General features: G+C 41.4%; 1 protein-coding gene across 1 annotated transcript in view; it reads right to left on the bottom strand.

The window, feature by feature from the left end:
- FGD6 (FYVE, RhoGEF and PH domain containing 6) overlaps positions 1 to 24,260 on the bottom strand; it is a 77,418-nt gene that overhangs the window by 45,386 nt on the left and 7,772 nt on the right. The window contains exons 2-3 of the mRNA XM_082310555.1: positions 19,766 to 22,205; positions 138 to 285 (exon numbers count right to left, since the gene is read on the bottom strand). Of these exons, the coding sequence (XP_082166681.1) occupies positions 138 to 285; positions 19,766 to 22,205 (2,588 nt within the window). The remainder of the gene's footprint in view (positions 1 to 137; positions 286 to 19,765; positions 22,206 to 24,260) is intronic.

Below are 24,260 nucleotides of genomic sequence, written 5' to 3'. Positions count from 1 at the left end.
CAATAAGAATGATGAAAATAAATATATAAAGTTATGTTGAGTCAATGCCTTTTATTTGAAAATATCCCAACAGGTTACAACTTACAAAATAGTGCAAGAGTGAGGAATAGCTTCAGAAGATAAAGATAAAAAGATACCTGTTTATCTTCCTGAGGATCAGGCTCCCCTTTGCTGGAATCAGAATTTGTGTCATCATCTTCATCAGAACTGTTCATTGTATCTTCTTCATCTGACTGAAGATCTCCCATTACCACGTTAGGATGATCATGGTGTTCTTCTAAGGACCTAAAATTAAAATATGTATAGTCGATAAACATACCATACTTTATTTAGGTAAAGAGCTTTCTGTTTTACCCCACAATAAATGGTCTACTTGGTATCAGAAATATTGAAAACAAAAGGGGGTAGTCTGAAGTTGATGACAACAGTGGTAGGCTTTTCCACGGTGGACTCATAACTCTGCAATGTTTTATCTATGCTGGTAATTATACAATGCTTACTGACAGCAAGCAAAAGTCACAATACCTTTGGAGTATTTATGTTATTCTTGTCAATCAGAGTTTGCCTGACAGCAAAGTTTGATAAATCTAGTCCCTTATTGCTATGTGCATATATAGTGCAACATTTGTACCATGTGCCAGAAGGATAAAGAAAGATCATGGCCATTTTGCTCTCCTCTATCTCATAGCATAAGGACTCGTTCCAGATATGGTACTCAGACTGGAGCTTTCTGTCTGAAATTTTAGATGCATATATATACAGGGTTGTTTCTCAATGCATACATTAAACAACTGCATCAGGGATGTCAATATTGTAACCATTCTGTCCAATAATTGTTAAAAACAAGAAAGCAGAATCTTTTGTGATTAAAAACTCTCATCCCCCAGAGATAGACACCTTCCAGGTAGCTGTCAAAGCCATAAAAATATAACTCTGTTCTGCTGCTGTACAATGATTATAGAGGTCTCTTTTCATTAGCTTCAGCTGTATTTGCAATACAGAAACTGCATGAGACAGGCACACAACCTTCTTCCTCTAACTAGCCTTGACAACTTCAGTACAGATTTAAGAAATGCAACCCTAGAAGAAAATAAAAAAGAAGGTAGGGAAAGATAAAGAAGAAAACAGATACCAGAGGGAACAGAGCCTTAAGTTTTGGTAAAGTTGCACAGAAACACAGCAAATCCCTGGGCTCCTACTTTTAAACCTTAAAAATATCTGATAATTGCCAAATACACTAAAGATGTGTCTAAATTCACATAATCTGTGTTCAAGGTCTGCAAAAAGATGCTGGGATGCCACAGGCTTATTGTGATATGAGCCAGAAGTGATTAGCTACCCTACAAAACAAAAAGCAAATCCAGAAACGCTTGTCCCTAAGCTGTTGCAGCCAGCAGAGATCTCAGTGTGCTGATCAACACCTAATTTTGTGCAGCCAACATCTGTTGGGGCTATACACTTCTCCATATAGCTGCTCTCTGCCTCCCTACACGAGGGATGGTTACAGCTGATCTTTTCCTAACTCTGAATCACAAGAAAGCAGGGATGGAGGGCAACTCTTCAGACTCACCACCTCCAACTGTGATAGTTACCAAAAAGAAAACCTGTCAGCATGGACCCCATGGGAGGTGGCTGCTTGTAACATGAATAGCATGAGTATGGAATACCAGCTGTGTGAGAATGCTCCGGCAGCCACAGCAAGGTGTTGATTATTCAATGCTCAAGGAAGAGTTAAAAAAACCCACAAAAACAACCAAACACAACAAAATGACACACAAATGCTGATCACAAATAGAAATATATTCAGAGATGAAAACAAGATAAGTTGGCCTACAGACAGACTTTGGTCAGCCATGAAGACGTAGAAAAGATTAAAATAGCTTGGCTCTATTAAGACAACACAGGAAGGACTCAGGAAACACCCAAGCAGTTACTGTCTCCCAGAATCAAATGGGGTGGGGGGAGGAAGGAGACTGCAAGCTCATTACAAGTTCAAACGAGACTCTGAGCCAAGACGGCAGCACCCAGGGTGCAGAGAGACACCCAGTTATTTCAGTTTGGAAATTATCAGCTTCACGTGGAAGGAGAGCGTCCACCAGGGAGACAAGCGCCGAGGACAACATTGCATGGAGTGCACCGGGGACAGTTCCCGCGGAGCCTCCACGAGCTTCAGCAAGGCAAAAAAGCAGCTTTTCACTGGAACTTCCCCTGGAACCAGACTAGCAGGACACTAAGACTTCTGCAGTTACTTGTTAACTTCAGCAATTCAGAAAACTCCTTGTGTAGTCTATCTAATTCACAGTCAAATGACCTGTTGGCCTCAGAGTGTTTATTTTAGCAGATGCCACCTCATATCCTTTTATTTTTTAGATGACAAACATCTTTATTTCATCTGTAGCATTACATGAGGTAGATATATCTCCCTGCTTTATTCAAAACCTGCAACAGAAATAACTACTGCTACTCCTTCCTTTGCTATCTTATTTAGAGTTTTACCATGCACATCTGTCACTGAATCTACATCTGATCTGGGATTTTTTTATGCATGCAAAATGTATTGAGTGGTATATCTCCAGCCACACTGGAATTCACTTTTTAGTCCCTTATGCATCAACATTTACTTTTTTTAATAGACATTTTATTGCCTTTTTTCCTGTCCTTAATATTTGTTTTAATTGCTGCTTTAGTTTCCTTTAACTAGGATTACTTCCCACCAAGAAAACATTATTTCCACACTCGTGAAATCACCATTCTTTTGCCTAAGCATGTTCTACAGGATGTCCGTTCCCAGATTTTGCTATCATTTTTCATTTAAACATTTCAGGACAACTGTGCTAACACTTATAATTTTAGAAAACATGCCCTTTTTGAAGTCAGAAACAAGCAGATTTCTAGGTGAGGCTGTATTCTGCTTGCACAAACATAAACCTTGTCACCACTGAAGGATGAAGATCAAACTAGCTGGCCTGTGTTGGGTGAAGAATTTTCTAAATGAACGATTAATTGGCTTACCTAATAGGAACTTTCAGTAAACAACTACTAGAAGTTTTTAATAATTAACTACTGATGACTTAGGATGTTTAGTAAGTGTCCACACATGAGAGCCACTCACCATATACGCTTTTTTTCTTCCTGGGAATCACAACAAAGTTTAAGCAGTAAGCTCCTTTTCTTGCCTTTGTGGTGCGTATGCACCTACTATGCCTGTAACGGAAACTATGAGAGCTGAGAGAACCATCTACCACATCTTGCCTACAGTATCTACCCCACCAGTCAAAGCACCTCAGAGTAATCCCTATACATCTTTATCCTGTATCTGCTCAGCTCACAGCCTAACACAGCCCTCAGGTTCTTCCACCTGATTCATTTTGTTGAGGTTTTTTTGGTGTTGTGTTTTCTTATTTTTTATTTTCTTCTTTGTTTTTTAAAGAAAAAACACAGTGGATGATTAGATGACAAATGATCAAAAGTCAGTTCACACCCAGCCGTTTTCCAGAATCAAACCAGCTGCCAGCGTAGGGCTAGGATGCGATAGTGTAGCCATGGGCAGACGCACTCCTGGTGGTATCTGCGGTTGTGCCCTCTTCTTCAGAAAAGATGGTGACAAAGTCACTGTGTTGATCTGCCTTTATCAGCCATGTGCTGGGAAACATACGACTCTCCTTGTACCTTACGCCTTAACCTTTCATCATAAATACTATGGCTTTTCTGTCGAAACGGAAAGCAGTTTTGTGTTTACTGATTACTCTTTCTGTACTTTTACCTCTGAAGTAATCTGTAATGTAAGTGTATACACAGTTGTCTTGAAGTTACCTCTAGACGAAGTGAAATCCCTTGTAGCCTTTAAACAAGTTTGGAAATAGTTGTAAATCTTTAAATAAACAGAATCTTTTCTACCACATATCAATTCCCCTTTTCCAAAATACCACAGGCATGCAGTCGCGGTTATTTTTAAGCAGCTCTTCTGATAGGCATTTTGGGGATACTGTGAACTATCTCTGTCTTGTTCCCTCTTCATCACGATTCTTTGTCCTACCCACAGCACTACCAAGAGAAACTTCTGCATTATCAGTCATGTGAAACACTATCACTGCCAACTCACTGTGCTGCCCACTGAGTAAGAATATCTTGCCGTATCTTGTGAGCAAGTTACCTAAATATAGATGTGGGGCTTTTTTATTTGACACATAAAATGAAGGGATCATTAGTTCGCCTTGGAATGAGCAGTTTATGGGATGAAGCATATACATTGTGCTGTATTTTCCTAATGTGATAGTAAAATAGTAATAAAACCATGTCAGTCCTAGTCAGGCATACGACAAGATAAACTGTCAAAACTTAAGAACTGCCATCAAGCTATTACAAGCTATATAGAAAACTAAATCTTAATCAGCATAAAAACCTCTTACTGTCTTCAAAAGATGACCAAGACTAGTTCAGACTAGCTTATTTGTACTATTATAGAAGCTTCAAATAAGCCTGAGGCTTCACTTTCGGGCACTGTTGATTTAGACACTGCATAGGGCACTATAGCCTGAAGTCACAATTAACATTTCAGTCTCAGTTCCCAATTCATTTAGAAGGCAATTAGTATTTTAAGCTTTACTGAGATGATTCAGAGAGATTCTCCACCTTGGAATGCCCCAACATTAAGTAGTTTATAGTATATTGGAATTACTTCAAGCGTTAACATCACCATAACTACTAAAAAGCAAGTTTCCACAGTTCCAAAGTATTTGTTAAAATAGATTCATCCATGCTGCTGCTTTACACACATTTCCTTGTGATCTTCATTATTTTTAGATGTTTCTTCTACTTCCAGTAAGTAGTCAAAAATATATAGGAATGCTGAATGAACAGAACCTTGAATACAACACTCTGCTAAATTCTTCTTTTCTCATCCTTTCATTATTTTAAAAGGAGTGTCCATTCTACTCTGCTTTTTGTAGAGTGTCTCAGCTTCTTTATCATTCTTCTGTCTCTTCCTCCAGTATTTCATTGCATCTTTTTGTGGGTGTTTCTGTTTGTTTGTTTATTTTTTAAGAAAGCCTTCAACATACAGGCAAAATTACACAAACTGAAGTTCCTACTCGACTGAAAAATAAACACCAAAACATCAGAGAGCCAATAAGCATACCCTACTATAACATTTCATCTCAAATCCTTTTTGTATTGTTACAGCATTTCACAATCCTTTCACAGCTGCTTGCATCTCACTTTCCTCTGGAGAGGTAACAATTACTATTGCTTGTTCATCCATTTTCAGTTTTTAATATCACCAGTCCCTGCAATCAATTTCAATAATCAAGGCATGTTCAGCTGCCTTTTTTTTTTTTTTTTTAAGACCTAAAAGCACACTGGCTCTCTGTGGAGGCAATAGCTGATAAGGCTGTTATATTTTTTCATAGTGCCTCACACTAGCATAATAGCTGCAGGTAAGGCAGCAAGCCTCACTGCCCGATTCCCTCAACTGATCCTAGCTGTATGCTTCTGGGAAATCTCAAGAATAAAAGACTTAAAAGACTAAAGGAAAAAAGAAAAGGAAAAAAAAGTTCTATGGCATCTTTTCTGTTAGGTCCTATCTAAATTCAGAATCTCTCTTTTGAGGTATAAAGAAGGGCTGTAAATATAGAAATCAAGTTAAGATCCCAAAACAATTTAAGAAGCAATTATCTGATTTGGGTGCTCAAGACAACAGAAGATACTCTTGGAAAGCCAAAGCAGAAGTGAAATTATTGCTTCATTAATAATTGCTTGATTTTGTTTAGTGAACTTCCTTTTGCTTTAATTTAACACTTTTTATTTAAGACAGTTCAATGTCTATAATATTTATTTACTGCAGGTTTTTGGAAAAAAGGAAATCAGTTCTAGAAAGCAAGCATACTTGGCAAGCACAAAAATAATAATGAATACTAACAAAGATCACAAGTGAGCTTCTCTGGAAGTTTTAAGAAAATATATGACAGGATTAGTGATCAGTAAGATTAATAAAGGCATCAATTAATGTACTTTCTGGATGAGTTACATTTTGCTGCAATACCTCAGCTCTACAACCATCCTGAAGAAGCCAACATCAGCACGTTTCCTTTCACAAACCAGTCTGGAAAGCATAAAGATGAACTTCCTATCATCCCAGAGGCACCTGGATCCTAACCCATCATATTCACCTCATTGTTTAAACTTCAGATTCTCTGACCAATGGTGACTGTCTACCATTATAGCTAAAAAATTCCCTCCCTCATCATCCTCTTCATGTCCCCCTGCTTTTCATTTCTCCTTGAGGCATACCAGACCATTAAGCAGCAAATGAGGATGAAATGCAGGCTGGACCAGGTGGCTTACTTATCTGAGTTATTCCTACAGCACCAGTCACCTCTCTGGTTTAATGACAGCTGCACACATGGAAAGGGCTGAAGCTGAGATCACGTCTCTCCTCTCTAGGTATAGCGGACAGTGTGAGAAAGGCTGGTGAATACTGCTGCGGCTCTCGCAATGCCCGCTTGGCTGCCAGCACTGGGGACTGGTTGCCTTATTGCAGCCAAGCTGCTTGAGCTTCAGCTTCTCTGCCAAAATTGGTGCTTTTTCACAGCGAGAGAGTGAGATAGCAAGGTATCTTCTCACATAGGATTTTACACGACAGCGTTGAAGCTATGACATTTGTTCTTCTGCAGTGACAACTCAAAGATTTTACTAAATGCTTTGTATTATTAGGACTAATAACAACAAAAAAGGCAACAGACCAGAAGTTTTTATTGGTCTGATGCTAAGGAACATGATAGGCAGTTAATCTTGATCTCCCTTTTATTTATATTTTTTTAAGACCACCTGAACAGATTGCCCCTGTGAGATTCCTTAGTTCCTTTTGCAAGCTATCCTTCCGTAGGTGACGTGGTTGAGGAATGACACCGACCTCTACAACAATCTTTAAAAAAAAGCACCACAAAATAAGAGGCAAACAAACTAGACCAATGAATCCACGATTATTTGCATCACTTACAACTGTTGTGCTATATTCTCTCTGGGATGGTTAGGGAGCTTTAAGGATACAATTACAAACATAAACACTCCTCAAGAATCACAGATAGAAAACAGAAACAACCCATATCCAGCTGAGCAACTCCAATTGAAAATGATTTGTGCACATCAGGTTACTTTTTCGAATTGCAATTTAAAGACTTCAAGAATTCAAACAGAATTATTTTAAATAATGTCACATGTAGCGTATGCATGCATAAGCATCTATGTATTTTATAGGAAGTCAGGACCCTTGATGATTGTGATACACTGTCAAAAAGAGAAGCTCAAGACAATCTATTTAAAATGGATTTTGGTTCAGAGGTGCTTGCGCTTCGAAAGCTGCCTGCTGCCTCCCAGGCAAAGGGCTGGCTGCAGAGAAAGCCCAGGTGGGAATGCCGGGAGTTTGCTCCTGCCAAGAGAAACACCAAGCACTACCCTCTTTGTCCCGGTCTTTACCTCTGGCGCTCCCTGCTCACACCTGGGTTTTCTGGGCAAGAAGGATATCACAAACACTGCTGAGAGCTGCCACCACATTTAACCTGTTAGATCATGCCACTGGCAGCTTCTTCTATACTTGGCTGAGCATGTTGCAAACTGCAACACCTGACTTGTTGGAACCAAGTTACCCTAGCATTTGCAGCCAGCAACATTCAGTTTAGCATTTGTTATCCTCAGGCCAAGACAGCACTTATTTCTTTACTCAACAAGAAGAAAAAAAATAAATCTGACTTGCATTCTAAGCAGAAAATAGGCAAGGCATTTGTCACATGTTTTGCACTTAATCAATTTTGTACCTTTTTTTTTTTTTTTAAGGAATCCATTCTGTCAGTCACCCTACTTCAGGCATACTATGATCAGTACAGTTGTGTGCATATTTCATTGCATGATTTTAAAAAGCACAGTTTAAAAAAGGTGCAAACAGCTCTCAGATTATCTCCATATTTAGCTGCAATTTGAAAACACGAGCTCCCGCAGCCAGAGGCGTCCAAGGACCGCTCTCGCCGCAGGCAGCCTCCCATGCTCACAGGAGCGATCTTCAGTGAGACCATTTGTTGACAATTCCTCAATTCCTTGGAAAGTTCAACATAAACACACATGCATACTTCAGATGTTTCCACACTCACCATAGAAAAGCCACATTTAAAAAAAGAGAGGTCTCAGTTTTAAAAGCCTTCAAGAAAACTGGGGCCCAGAGTGGGCCAGTTCAGCTCCCGAGCAGCGCGACACAGCTGCCGTCGCGACGAGCAGGGGAGACGGTCGCATCGCCCTGCCTCCGCTGGGGCGGCCCCAGCAAAAGCGCAGAAGGGAGATTATGCCAATGTGGCAGAATAGCATCCAAGAAGATACAAGGAGACAGTCCTGAGCATTGGTACTGGAAAGTGAAACGCTGCGGCAAAACCCAGGGATTTAAACTCTTGCCTGGAGACTTGTACAGGGGAAGGAGTGGCTGCATCAGTTCTTCCCATCACCGCCCAAAGCTGCGAGGGATTACCTGCCTTCCAGGGCAGGTAAAGAGGGAAGACTTGGCAGAATTTACAGCTTTTTGCCTTCCCTTATCATTAATTCTCCTTTCATAGGGATGCAGTGCTCAATGGCCAAGACCTTTGGAAAAAACTCCTGGCATGGAAGTGATAAACAATATAAAACAGGACCACCAGAGTACAGCACTCATTTACAATCGGGACCTGCTATTCCAGCTTCTCTCAATTCACAAAACAGACTCTATTGGGAAAAGTTTTATTGGGAAAGGACAGCAGGATCAGAAGAAAAATAACGCTTTACTTTCCAGTCACACATTAAAAAAAACCCACAACACAACTCCAGCACACACTGAATAGACTTCTAGAAAACTATAATAAAAATGTGACAAAATCTCAATCCGAATGTATCAAATAGGAAAGGGAAAATTTAGACCAAGTGAGAACAAAACCTACTATTAATACCCATTTCAAAGAAAATTGATTTTACCTTGCCAGAGCTACATTCCAATGTATAACTACTGCTCCACTAAAATCAGAGTTAATGCACGGCCCTAAATATCTTCTGTATTGACTCATCATTATTTTTATGATTTTTGGGCAACTTTATCCCTGAAATCAGGCCTGTAATACCTCTCTTCAAAAGGTTGCTCATCCAATTTAGAAATAACGCACAACCTATTGCACTCCATTTTTTACAGGTCAGATGCCTACAAGATGACAAAAGAGAGCTCAGTAGCAGAGTACTCAAAAGGTAGTGACTTAGATCTAAAATAAACATGGAGTGACTTAACTCTTAAACACACGACTGTCTGCCTGAATGGGAGCTGACGCAGGTCCCTGGGTAGTCTGCTGGAAAACAGAGGATGAAATAGTTCGGTTGAGACCAACACAGACTAGCTGTAAAGAATAATTGAGCTGCTTGCAAGATTGGACTTGTGCTCTCTCTTCCTCTAATCTTGTGCACAGATTAGAAGAAGAATGGGATTTAGACACTTTTTCTAAACTTTTCAGCTCATCTCAAAATCAATACAGAACATCTGACCCTCAGGAACACCACTGGGGGGGGGGGAAACACCAAAACGGAAAAATCAACTGAACTCTGTGCAGTTGAAATCACTAAGTCATAAGGCACAGGTTGTAGCTATCAAAATGGCAGTTTTGATAAAAACTCCCTTTATTTAGTTTTTCATAAGCATGCCGATATTTTAAGGACAAATTAAAGCTTGTGTAAACTTAATATTTCTAAAAGAAACTTCTTGGATTCTAGCATCTAAAATAAAACCTGCATTCCTTAACCTAAGTTCTGTCTAGTGCATTGAAACAACAGAGCTGCATAGTTTTGTAACTCTGTTCATTAAAACTTCTTTAACTGGAGCAAATGTAAATGTTGGGTAAATGAATCATGTTAATATCACTGTTGGCATTTAAACAAAAACTGAAGTTAATATTTCGCTTGCTTGCTTTCCCAACATTTATTTTATGCCCCCCAAAAAATCTTACTGTTTTACATATACAATTACATTAGACCTTGCTGCAGTTAAAATATCGCCATACAAACCAGAGTACCATGGAGCTTCACACGCATATTTCCTGAGACAACGCTGAAAATAACCCACAGGAAAAGGCTGTTGTTGAGCATATAAATGGGTCTTTCATCAATTCTCATGTCACATTTGACTCTCCATTCTACATCTGAGATACTCTCTGGAGCTACATTTTGTTAACCTGCAATTTACACCATGGTTGGCAACCGGAGACAGAGCACATGTGTTGGAGGTGGGGAAGAAAGGCCAACATCCAGTGACAAATACACAACATTAACTTAGCTTCCCCCATCTTAAGGAAAAGGAAATACAAACGAAGAATGCCAAAATCAGGAAAAACACAAACACGGAATAAAAGAGGAAAGAAAAAGATAAAGCATTGGAGATTAATTTATGAAAGTGCGTGACACCCGAGTTCCTGTTATCCATAAACAGGGGGGTTAGGAAGCAGGCTAAAGGACGCTGGGGTTTTATGCGCTGCTTTGCTTACTTCGGGCTCCCCCACATCAGACTAAGCCACATTTCGGCTGAAGGCAAGAGCTGACACGCTGAGCTGAGGCGACGTCACCGGGAGGCAGGACGAGGACATCCTTCTATTGTACCGGGGGATCGACGGGAACAGCACAGTTAGGACATTTTTGCCATCTGTGGCAAGCACTTCTTCGGCGCGAAACAAAAGATAGCGTGGTTTACCCTCAAAACGGCTCTTTTACTGCATATGGACTGCACATACTCCACCTTAACGTACTCCACGTACTCTACGTTAACGTGCTGTAATTTTCTAGACTGCGCAAGACTGTGACAAAAGTAACCACCAAACCTGGTGGAGAGCGGCAGAGGGATTGGCCCAGCAGCGCACCCCAGCAGCACCTGCCTCATTGCCGCCGCCGCTGTCAGCTCTCACACTCACAAGCCCACCCAGCCCCAACTACACTTGGTAAAATGGTAACATCAAGAACTTAAACCACATCTATTTTTATGTAGCACTTGTAATATCATTTGATAAATTAGAAGTCTTTCACTATCGCACCTCCAACTCTGTCAAAAGTTTCCCTGCGTGTTGTGTCCGTGTCAACCTCCTTCACCCACCTCTTTCTTTTACCAAAATCAACAGGGAACCCTTGAAAAGGGGGATGAAAAATATCAAAGACAAAAATTCTTTCATGACAACCTTTGAGATCTTCACAATTGTTTTCATTTGATAGGCCTTTCAAACCTTTTCAAGACTGGATTGTATACTAGAATAATGGACTTAGTATTGGAAAAATGAGTTCTCCAACTCCTTTCTCTCCCTCATGGGAGAGGGAGAGCATCAGACCTCAGAATCTTTCCCAACATCAAAACAGATTAAATCAGCACATCTCAAACACGTTTGGATGAGAATGTGTCAAGACTCTTTTAAAGCAAGAAAGTTCCTATTTATTCTGATTTTTAAAAAAGGGGGGGGTGGGGGGGGGGGGGGGAGAGAGGACGATTGGTGTACTTCTCCCAGATTGCTTTAGAGGATTTAAGTATTTTCCCAGAATGCATATTATCTTCTTACAATATATGCATTTTACTTCAGGTTGTACAGCAGACTAAACTGTAAAGCTGTATGACTGAAAGCCACCCTGATACTAAGGAAAACTCCTTCTCTTACTGGAAAAGCAGACCATGGAGACACTGACTTGCATATAGTTTCTTGCAAGGAAAAAAAAGAAAACCCAAAACACCCAATATGCTTTCCTGAGCAAAAAAATACACTGCGAGTCTTTCATGTAGTTTCACATGCTACCCTGGTACTATAAAATAATTAACTTGGCACAACAAAATAGAATAATTCCAGACCCAAGGTCAGTGATTTGACTAACCCTTGGGAAAGAGAAGGAGCTCCGAGAGTGGCGTACAGCCCCAGGATGAGGGTCCCACCATCTGCGTGCACCCAATTCCTTCCCAAAGTCCTTGTGTCAGAACATCAATACTCCCAAGCAACAGTACTACCACTTCTCACCAATATTTCCGTTTCTCACTGATCTGGACTCTGATTAGAAACCCCTAATTTCATTACAGAATTTGTTTCTTCATACTCCGTAAAAGCAAAACATGAGAAGTCAGCAAGACGGCATATTCCCTATGTCCAGTAGCCAAGAATTGCTTTGTCCATTCCCTACTCCCGAGCACCAGAGCTGGGACTGCCAGATAGGCTTTGCATTCAGCCTCGCGGGGGACGGGAAGCGGAGATCTGAGCCATCTGACTCACTCTTTACTGACAAGCCCTCGGAGTTGGCAGAAGCCTACCAGCTGCATAACATGTACGTGAGAAAACGAGGTAGGGAGGGGAAAGGAAAAAGGCAGGCTCAAGGAAGCAGAATACAAAAAGAAAGCTGGTGATAACACATGACCGAAGATAATGAAGCCTGATAGGAAAACTAAATAGCATATTATCAAAGCTATTCCATTAAAACCTGAGGTACAATTGCAGAGAAAGAATTTAACGTACAACTAAGGGTGGCAGAAGCCAGCTAGAAGCACAGGGGGAGATGGGAAGACAGGACACGACTGCAGAGCTGATGGAGGAAAAGTAACCTGCCTCCTTCAGATCAGAAACTAATCCATTATCATCTTTAAGAAGCAGATGAAATAAAAAAAAAAATAAATCTACATACCTGGCCTCTACTTCTCAGGAAATTATATCCTTCCATAAAATTCAGTAAAAAGAAAATGTGGTTTTTAATGTATAAATGCAACACTTTCAATATCTAAAATGTATTTCGTCCATTCAAATCTCAGCACAAGTGTTTGAAAACAGTTTTTAAATGGTATTTAGACCCTGCAGTATTTTACGAATTTAGTGTTTCTCTTGAAATTTTTTTGGAATGGGAATTTTGCAATTGCAAAAAAAAAAAAAAAAAAAAAACAACCTTCCTTAATGTAGCCATTGCCTAAACAACACCATATTTATCTGGTGCAATACTGCCCATCAGAAGCATGTCTCAACCCTAACTAAGTTCAGTACATCAAAGAGGAATATGTATCAAAGCAAAGTGCTTAACCACACAGATTTCAATACTAAATTCAATATTCCAGGAAGGCTTTCATGGACACTTAATTGACCTCTGGGGACTCAGTCACCAAAGCAGAATTTAGTCCGGAAAACTAAACTTATATTTTGCATTGAGATGCTAATTTCTGGAAAACCAATGGATTATTCTAAATCAGCAGGGGTGGGAAAAATAGGAAGCAGTACTTAATTAAACCAACATTAAGATCTCAAAGGATTGTTGGCACATGATACTGCCCCCCCCAGCCATTTCCAAAGAAAAATCCTAGCCAGAAACACAATGACACAGCTATAAATTTCGTCAGACTCAATTAGCAGTCATGTACATCTTGAAAGAACACTGTCAAAAGTAGCCAGTAAATACAGTATGCTATTCCCTGAAGGGTGAAGGAGCAGACTCACTCAACCTGAACTACATTTCTCTTGCCTAGAGCAAGATAACAAATACCAAAAGGAAGACCACGAGATCCAGAAAGGTTTAAGTTTCTGTTTTCTGCAGCGTGACAGATGTTCCAAGGCATGTTCAGTGTTCTGTTGCATCTTTAGATTACTGGACAAATTTTACTTTGGTTTTAAGGAAGATTTTGCTGTCTTCCTCAGAATAAAGGTCTGTCACTAAAAAGAGGATAACCAATGCATAAATATTTCTCTTTCATTAGGAGGTTTTTAAAAAATGGTGTTATTTCAAAACAGAACCATTTCAACCACTGGTCTCTGACAACATTAACTGTGGCGGTACCAGCAGCACTGACTTTTCACCTCACTTTTCAGGCCCGAACCATTCACATCTCAAAAAAAACAAACCCAGAGAGCTGCTTTCCCTGTTGTTATCTGCAACCGGATAATGATATTTAAAACTTCTTTTACATTTAACAGTACATTTTCTATCCCACAGCATCTATTCTTCACTCGCTTTGTTTACAGAGTCCTTATAACAACGCATTCACCTTCATTATCTATTTTAAATTGGTAGTCAAACAGGTAGGCTAGGACAAAGTAAAAAATCCTTTAAAACCGTTTCAAGGGAGTTCTTTTTTCAATAGTGGAAACAAAACATGCATTATCTGCTCCCAATATATTGTCATTACTTTATTGAGAATATTCCCCTGAACTACTTAAAACCAGCAAAACCCATCAGTCTCCTATCAGCAGCATCTGTCTCACCTCAGTGGTTCACACACCGTATCAGGACCCTGGTTTTCTTCCTTTCAAAGCCAAGACCACCTTCAGTAGAAGGGAGGGTGCCATCAAATAACTCAAAAATCAAGTGATAAGTGACAACTGATACCCCTGCCGTTAATTACCCAGGCCCACCATTTGCATTTAAATCCCTGTGGGAGGGCCCAAGCAAACAAAATGTATCTGAATTTAATAGGACACATGAATTTAGGCTAAGAGTTTCAAAAGCTATTACCATTCTCTATTAAAGCATACTGGTCTCACCAGATGGGATCAGGAGGAAAGTCCTCAGTAACCACTGAAGCACTGGGTACATTATGAAAACTTTATTTCTTCCTCCAGAAAGAAATGTAACATAGGGTAAAGACACCACCAAACTCTTCTGGTAATGGCAAGCCTGCCATTCAGACTTAATATACCGCATATGCGCTATTATGACCAGAAGTGTAGGCAATCAGTCTCTGAATTTCTCAGAAGAACAATCTCATTTGTACGTTGGCTTTAATCATAAGATAATTTGCTTTGAGATCCCCATTAGTGCATTACGAGAGTTTTATGTGCCATGATCTATGAAAAAGAGCTAAGTGCATGTTCTGACAGGCTGGGTAAAAATGCAAGCGGTAATTATTTCAATAACTTCAGCACTGTTTCTCTAACTGGTTTTATAATACCACCTGGCCCAGGAAATGATAAAAGGCTCTTAAAGAACTATGCAGAAAAGGTAAGACGACATTGATACAGAAGCTTCAAAGGATTTGAGATAACAACGGATGGGAAAACTGGAGCAGCTGCCTGCCTGGCTCTGTCCAGACGAGGACCCGCACACCGCCCAAGCCAGAGCCAGAATGAATACCTGTACCTGCTCTGCCAGCAGCAGCTGACCCAGGCCAGGAGACCACTGCCCCAGTGCGTCGCTTTTTCTCCGAGGGATTTCTTTGTTCCCTGAGATCTGCTGAAGTAACTGCATGCATTAATTGTCTCCTAAGGTAGTTTCTGACTATGTAATCTAGTTTAAAATTAACACTTGCATAAAGGGTTCTGGATATGTTTTTCTACGGTGTGCTTTTAAAAGAAAAATACAACATAAACCCAGTTATGTCAAGAACATCCAGCTTAGGGAGCAGCTACAGTTGCAGATGTGCCAGGGTGCCAGAGATCATTTAAACCCTTAAAACACCATTGGTACTGGGGAAGGTTTGTGTGGAGAGGGCATAACTATAAACCACTCACACTCAGCCAGGTAAGAAAACTACAGAATTTCACTCAAGGAGCAACTGCAGTCTCATGCCTACCATACTTCATATAGCAAAACAGTCCTTTTTGTTTCCTAAAGCAAAGACATACATCCGCCTGACCCAGAACCACAGCACAAACCAAAATAGATTGCATAAACACGTAAAATATTTCCTTATTTAAGTTTGGTCTCACCCTTCTTAGGTAAACCAATTCAAGGGAATACTAAGAGAGTGTGGTCAAAACCCCCAAAAGATACCCAAAGATTAAATAAAAAGCATACACTCAGTCAGGAACTTAAACTGTACCAAGACAAAACCAAGAAACACCCTACTGCAAACAAGAAAAATACTCAACAACCAGATGAATAAATATACCAATACCAAGCCCGTAACCAGAAATCCTGCTACCCATGATAAAGCTTCATGCTTTCCATCAAACAGTCCAATGCTGAAAATACCAACTCTATAAACAATTATTAACACAGGATGCCACTTAAAATATTTTTCTCCTCCTATATAAGAGGACATACTCCACTACAGAATGGCCAGCTCTCAGATTCTTTGGAGCATGCATTTGCTACACACACGTCCAAAATTAAATGAAGCCTAGTAACTCCCAGTGAAAAATGTAGTTAAATGTGACTATATAGAAGCTACCTCATTTATTCTTGTCAATATGCATATATTCTCAACAGCTTAAAGAATTTTGCTGGGGACAATGAAGTATACAGGCTCCATATTTCATTCAAATCCTTACTGCTGGTTTGAGATAAATCTTGAGGATCTGTAAGACCACTGATTAGCTGAAGTTAAGAAGTTAAATAACACCGTACTGGGTCAAAACAATGCTTCACCTGTTACCACACTGACATACACAGTAAGCGAAGTTATTTAGAGAGAACACACGAGCCTGGCCACTCTCTGTGGCCTGTTCCTCTTCCCAGCATCCACAATCACAGTATTACAGATATTAAAAGATCTGTTTCTGTCTATTCCATTATGCATCTGTTTTGGACATGTCTGTGAATTGGTCCCATCCCTTTTTGAATCTGCTGATATTATCTGTCTCCGCCACGTCCTGAGACAACAAAACACAGCAACCTGCAGAGTCACCAAACCCTGTCTTTCAGTAATACTCTGTGTGAGTCATGCAGAAGTTCTGCACTACTGCAACCTTTGCTGGGAGCACAGGGAGATACAGAAGACTCACTCTATTCAGGGAGAGGCAATATCTTTTGTTATACCTGAAAAGCTTTCAAGACCTGATGAAAAACTGACATAGCCAAAAGCTTGTCTGCTTTACCCAGCTCTATCAGCTGATCTAAAAATATATTCGTTCCCCCTACAAACCTAGCAACTACGCACTGTATGGACACTTCATAGAATCGATAAGGTTGGAAAAGACCCTTAAGATCATCAAGTCCAACCCTTAACCTAGCACTGCCAAGTCCACCACTAAACCATGTCCTCAAGCACCACATCTACCCATCTTTTAAATACCTCCAGGGATGGAGACTCAACCACTTCCCTGGGCAGCCCATTCCAATGCCTGACTACCCTTTTGGTGAAGAAGTTTTTCCTAATATTCAACCTAAACCTCCCCTGGCGCAGCCTGAGGCCGTTTCCTCTCATCCTATCGCTTGTTACTAGGGAGAAGAGACCAACACCCACCTCGCTACAGCCTCCTTTCAGGCAGTTGTAGAGAGCAATAAGGTCTCCCCTCAGCCTCCTCTTCTCCAGGCTAAACAACCCCAGTTCCCTCAGCCGCTCCTCATAAGACTTGTGCTCCAGACCCTTCACCAACTTCGTTGCCCTCCTCTGGACACTCTCCAGCACCTCGATGTCCTTCTTGTCGTGAGGGGCCCAAAACTGAACACAGTACTCGAGGTGCAGCCTCACCAGTGCCGAGTACAGGGGCACTATCACCTCCCTGGTCCTGCTGGCCACACTCTTCCTGATACAAGCCAGGATGCCATTGGCCTTCTTGGCCACCTGAGCACACTGCTGGCTCATGTTCAGGCGGCTGTCAACCAACACCCCGACGTCCTTTTTAGCCAGGCAGCTCCCCAGCCGCTCCTCCCCAAGCCTGTAGCGTTGCATGGGGTTGTTGTGACCCAAGTGCAGGACCCGGCACTGAGCCTTGTTGAACCTCATACAGTTGGCCCCAGCCCAGCGATCCAGGCTGTCCAGGGCCCTCTGCAGGGCCTTCCTACCCTCCAGCAGATCGACACTTCCACCCAACTTGGTGTCATCTGCAAACTTACTGAGGGTGCACTCGATCCCCTCATCCAGATCATCAATGAAGATATTGAACAGGACCAGCCCCAACACTGAGCCCTGGGGAATGCCACTTGTGACCAGCCACCAACTGGATTTGACTCCATTCACCACCGCTCTCTGGGCTCGGCCATCCAGCCAGTTTTTAACCCAGTGCAGAGTGCACTTATCCAAGCTGTGAGCAGCCAGCTTCTCCAGGAGAATGCTGTGGGAGTCAGTGTCAAAGGCCTTACTAAAGTCCAAGTAGACAACATCCACAACCTTCCCCTCATCCAGTAAGCGGGTCTCCTTGTCATGGAAGGAGACCAGGTTAGTGAAGCAGGACCTCCCTTTCATAAACCCATGCTGGCTGAGCCTGTTCCCCCAGTTAGCCCGCATGTGCCGCGTAATGGCACTCAGGATGATCTGCTCCATGACCTTCCCTGGCACCGAGGTCAGGCTGACAGGCCTGTCGTTCCCCGGATCCTCCTTCTGACCCTTCTTGTAGAGGGGCATCACATTTGCTAACTTGCAGTCATCTGGGACCTCCCCAGTTGACCAGGACTGCTGATAAATGCTGGAGAGTGGCTTGGCAAGCTCATCTGTCAGCTCCCTCAGTATCCTCAGGTGGATCCCATCTGGCCCCATGGACTTGTGAGCATCCAGGTGGAGGAGCAGGTTGGTGACGGCCACCTATTCGACAACTGGGGCTTCATTCTGCATCCTATCTCCATCTCCCAGCTCAGGGGCCTGAAAACCTCAAGGATGACCAGTCTGACTATTAAAGACTGAGGCAAAGAAGGCATTAAGTACCTCAGCCTTCTCCTCATCCTTCGTGGCAATGTTCTCTCCGCATCCAACAAAGGAGGGAGATTCTCCCTGGCCCTCCTTTTGTTGCTGATATATTTGTAAAAACATTTTTTGTTATCTTTAACGGCAGTGGCCAGTTTAAGTTCTAGCTGGGCCTTCGCCTTTCTAATCTTCTCCCTGCATAAACTCACAACATCCTTGTAGTCCTCCAGAGTCGCCTGCCCCTTCTTCCAAAGGTGGTAGGCTCTCCGTTTTTTCCTGAGTTCCAGCCAAAGCTCTCTGTTCAGCCAGGCCGGTCTTCTCCCCCGCCTGCTCGACTTACGGCACATGGGGACGGCCTGCTCCTGCGCCTTTGAGACTTCCTTCTTGAAAAACATCCAGCCTTCTGGACTCCTTTGCCCTTCAGGACTGCCTCCCAAGGGACTCTGTTAACTTATTCAAGTTCGCCCTGAGACTGTGGTACGGTTCATTTCTCCCCATTTAAGTATTCTCGGATACAAATACATGACTGTACCTGCTTCGCTTTAAATCTGGAAAAGCACATACATCAGTTTCCCAAATTTCAGAATCATAGAATCGTTTAGGTTGGAAAAGACCTTTAAGATCATCAAGTCCAACCGTTAACCTAGCACTGCCAAGTCCACCACTAAACCATGTCCTCGAGCACCATATCCACACGTCTTTTAAATACCTCCAGGGATGGGGACTCAACCACTTCCCTGAGCAGCCTGTTCCAATGCTTGACCACCCTTTCGGTGAAGAAATTTTTCCTAATATCCAATCTAAACCTCCCCTGGTGCAACTTGAGGCCATTTCCTCTCATCCTATCGTTTGTTACTTGGGAGAAGAGACCGACCCCCACCTCTCTACAACCTCCTTTCAGGCAGTTGTAGAGAGCGATAAGGTCTCCCCTCAGCCTCCTTTTCTCCAGGCTAAACAACCCCCGTTCCCTCAGCTCCTCCTCATAAGACTTGTGCTCTTTTTTGATCATATATGAGAACTAACTAGCTTACTTTTCCTCTTGACTCTTTACCAAGTGCTAACAGTTTTCAAAACAGCAAAAGCATATAAAGATATACAGAAACGACTGTCCTGCTGACATTTAACGAAAGGGCTACAGCCTCTCAAGTCATCATCTAAACATATTTACAACCAACAGAGTTGCAACGGAGCTATTTAACTCCCCTTTTCTCTTTATTTTACCTGCCAAGTCTCAAACGTCTGCTTGTAGCTTCACAAGGCTCCTCAACCTCATAGAAGCCAGGGCTCTGGTCTTCCACACTGCTGGAGTTCTGCCATTCAAAGCAGAGATTTCTTCCAGCACCCATAGCAAAAGGCAAGTTCTCATACTCGGGTATTTCCTCATAGTGACGCACGTTCTCGTACTCTGGAGCACAAGTGCTGGTTACAGAATTCAAATGCATTTGAGACAAATTCTGTCCCGAAAGTACATGCCCATCTGAAGACTCCAGCCTTTGGTTACTTCGCATCTCAGGTTGACTTCTGTTTCTCTGCCTCTTCTTCTGTAACACTGGACTACTTATTTCTACAGAGTGTGCCTTGGCAGATTTAGCTTTCCTTTCACTGCCTATAGATGCTATACTCCGGTTGCTACCACTTCCATACCCTTCCCCAGTGGAAAGGTTGGCAATAGCACTATCCATTGACTGGCTGCCTTTAGACAGAAATTTTTGGAAGTCGCTTTTCATTAAGCAAACCGACAGTTTCATGTTGAGAAACTTTTTCAAGCTATTTTTCTTCTGATGGTCTTTCAAAGGCTTGTCTGTCCTTTCCATGTCCACAGAAGAGAGAGATTTGGCCCTAGGCTTTGTCACAACAGTCAGGTGGTTGAAGCTGGTAGCAATGTTAGCAGTTTTTAATGATTCAGAATTTCCTGAAAATGGAAGAATAGGATGAGGTAATTTCCAGACAGGTTTCTCGGAAGAACGTTTGGGTATGTCACAGGATGACAATGCACCTTGCTCCTTGGTTGGTGGACACGTGAAGTGAGATCCTTCCAGAGTGCTGTTAGATTTGTCCTCACTGGAGGTGTAAGAACTTTTCTCCACAAGCTCTGCTGATGCGGCTTTTTTCAGTAGACCAGCAGCTGGTAGGCTGTGCCTCTGTGGTTTCTTAGGAACAATTTTTGGAGAACTTTCATCCTTTATTTTAACTTCTTTATCTTCCGATTTTTGTGGGGAAACATGGAGGCTATTGGAAACAGATGAGTGCTGACTGCCAGTTAATTTGAGTTGCTTTGGCAAACTCATGGACAAAGTATCACATCTGACAAAGTTAGTCCTTTTGTCCACAGCATCTAGCATACTGGCATCATCTGTCGTCTCATCCACAGAGTTAACTAAGTTATGGTCTGCATTTAAAGAACACGCAACACTTTCCACCAAATCATAATTTTTGTGTGATGACTGAGGCAAAAGATTTTGTGAAGCTGACTCGTCCGTAGCATCTTCCTTCATCTGATGCATTTTGTCTGCATTGCTTTGCGGTATCTCACGTTTTTCAGGATGAAGCACTTCCATATTATTGTTATAACAAACACTTTGACCAAGGACATTAATTTTTGCTGGCTTTTTAAAGCTTTGTTCTACAAGCCCAAAGGAATCTTTCTCTGAATTAGATGGTTCCTTTGTTCCTTGTCCGGTGGTGTCTATGCCATCCTGACGGACTAGACATGCAGCACGTGGCTTTCTTGGCTTAGGGATAGGAAGCGCTTTTGAGCTCAGGACTGAAGATGTTTCAGAGGAAGTTTTATCAGCATCTGCTTTCATACCCATTTCACCTGAAAACGTACTATTGCTACTTAAATTTTTGTTTTCCAGGATTTCCTGGTCCAATGGGCAAGAGCAACTGTGGTTATTTTCAGTCAAACTAGGACAAATTTCAGACATCTGAAACTCATCAGCTGTGAGCTTACCATCAGTATTTTGTTGCTTCCCTTTAGCTACCTCAGAAGACGACAAAGACTGTACAAGTTCCATAAAATCTATTTTAACGTCATTCTTGGAACTGCTGCCATCCCCTTTGTCAAGTCTGTCTGCATACCTGTGCCTCACAGGACTGCTGTTAGGAAACACACTATGAGTCAGAACATCCTTAAGTTTCTCTTCTAAAATGCTGGCTTTCAAAACCACCTGATTTCTATTTGCCAGTTTTTCACTGTGACTATCCCCCAGAGTTAGTGCGTTTTTTTCACCGACTTTGATGTTCTCTAAGTTTTCAAAGTGCTCAAAAATGATCTGAGTTTTACAGGTGTTCTCCCCATTTCCAAGCTTATGAACGCATTCAAATTTGCAAGATGACACTGGTAGAATATATGCTGTGTTACCAGTACTCCCTTCCGAGGCTTCATTTTTATAGTTCAAGTGGTCTAGTATTTCAGAAGAATCTCCCCTGTGCTCCTCAAAGCTTTTTGTGCTTTTTCGTGTAGACGATGGAGGTTTAACTTCCGGAACAGATGAGCTCTTGAGAACCTTTGGTTTTGGTGCAATTGCTGGCTTGGTTTTCCTTGCTGCTTGTATAACACCAGAAAGTACAACGTCGGGCTTCGGTGCAACAGGTGGAGGCGTCGCCTTGTGTCCTACCACAAATTTTGGTTTGGGGGCCACCGGTGGCTTCTTAATTTCTAGGAAGGATGGAAAACAAAGACTTTAGTCACCATCAGCCCACAGAACAACTTCACCTGCACCGCAGTATTATTAGGAGTTCTGTAACATTTAAATCACATGATCTACAGGATCTTTGTGTGTGTATGTATACATTTTTCTCCTAAAAGCATGCCTCACTTCCCTACTGCTTTTTTACTAGTTGCCTTTCTTCGTTTTAACAGGCACAATCAAGGAGTAGTGGGAAAAGTCTTCAAGGCTAACTTGGTTGTTAAAAAAATAGTTTAACTTTATGAAAGCGCATATCCTTGCTCAGATACTAATATGACATATCATACTAATATTAGTATGGTGATGATAAAAAAAGGAGCAGTTTAGCCTGGTTTTGCAGTTTGAACTATTACAATACCATTTAAAAATGGTGAAAATATGTTAAGTGCCTCCTGTATAATAAGGTATGAAGATAACAGGACAGCTAGGGTAACTACCAGGACAGTTCAGTGCCTTCCCCTACCACCTCTGGAAATGCGTAACCTAAAATTCCCCTTTCCCTTCCTCTTCTTTTCAAACAATATTGAGATGGATTACCATACCACCTGTAAAACTGGCATGTCACTACCAGCAGTTCAGTGAAATGAATCTGTGGTGTGAAGCTAATGCAGTAATTTGTAGCAAGTCAGCACCTTCCTACTGTAAAAGTAAAATACTATTCCAATGCATCTTATAAAATTACTCCTCCCAACATGTTACTGCCTGACCTAGAAACAGTCACTTCTGCTATGACTTATGACCTACTTGACAGCACAAGATGACAAACCCTGGGAAGAGCGGACGGCAGGAAAAGGAACACATGAGGAACTTGGAGATTAAGGAGGTTTGGAGGGGTTTTGTTTGTTTGCTTGTTTTGTGTTTGTTTTGTTTGTGTTTTTTTTTTTTTAAGGTATGCCTGAAACATTTTAATATTGCAGGAGATCATTTATGACCGATTTATTTCCACATGCTGGAATAATTTCAGATTTCTAAGCGCTTTGAGTAATTTTTGATATATGAAAACTGATTTATAAAGTAAACAGGTTTCTCATTTTTATGTACTACCTGTACTATTTATTACCTTTGTTTTGAACAATATTTTGGTATACTTTCAGGAAGTCATACATATGTTAAATAAAACTCTCAAAAAAACATGCTAATTAATGTTTCACATGCAAAGAGATTGGGTAAGCCATTGATTTATTATTCCCTTTGAACTGTGGGTTTGGTGTTTGGTTGTTTTTTATCACTATTATTAGTATAGATGTACAACTATATCCTAATCTCTAGCCTAGAAATACAAGAATTAATTTTCAGGCTTGGGTTTTTTTCTGTTTAGGATTTTTTTTTTTGCTTGTTTGAAAGAAATCCACATGGTAAAAAAAAAAAAAAAAAAAGGCAGATGCCCCCAGTTGCAAGCATTTCCCAAACACTAAGCCACTGCTCTAAGCAGATGGCCAGAAACAATGTCTCTACTATAGAAACAGGAAAACCATGTTTTTCTAGGACATGAATCGTTAAATGGTATCCAGACTGACTCCACTTACACTTAGAATAGCTGCCCTCGCTGCAATTATGTGAGCAAAGAGGTAAACCTGATGGTAGAGATAATTTTTGAGACATTTTGCAAAAGGGAACGCAGAATTTCTCTCAAAAGGCACAGCTCCCTATAGCCAGCAATGACCCAGCTACCAGCAAAGGACATACCACCTTCTGCTACCTGACCAAAGACAGAGGTTTCCCACACACTGAAGAGTCAATAGTTTGCTGGGAAGAAAAAAAAAAAAAAAATTAACCCTTTGGATGGGCAACCACTGATCCTGAACAGCCGAAGAGAGTTGCACACTCACTTTCAAACAAGGCAACTGCCTATTCAGTTGGAGAATGAAGTGATGGCAATAAAGGAGCCTGTCTTCTAAAGTAAAAACAGAAGAAGGGATGCCAAATTTGCCACAGAACATGAGGCAGTAGCAGACCTGGGCCATGTTCAGTAATACTTATTAAGATATTAAAGCTCCCTGAAAACAGGAGAGAGAGACAGTCTG

This window comes from Platalea leucorodia, assembly GCF_965183815.1.
Source record: "Platalea leucorodia genome assembly, chromosome: 4".
Lineage (NCBI taxonomy): Eukaryota > Metazoa > Chordata > Aves > Pelecaniformes > Threskiornithidae > Platalea > Platalea leucorodia.
Note: the sequence above shows the minus strand (reverse complement) of the source record. Positions and strands in the feature narration are given on the sequence as shown.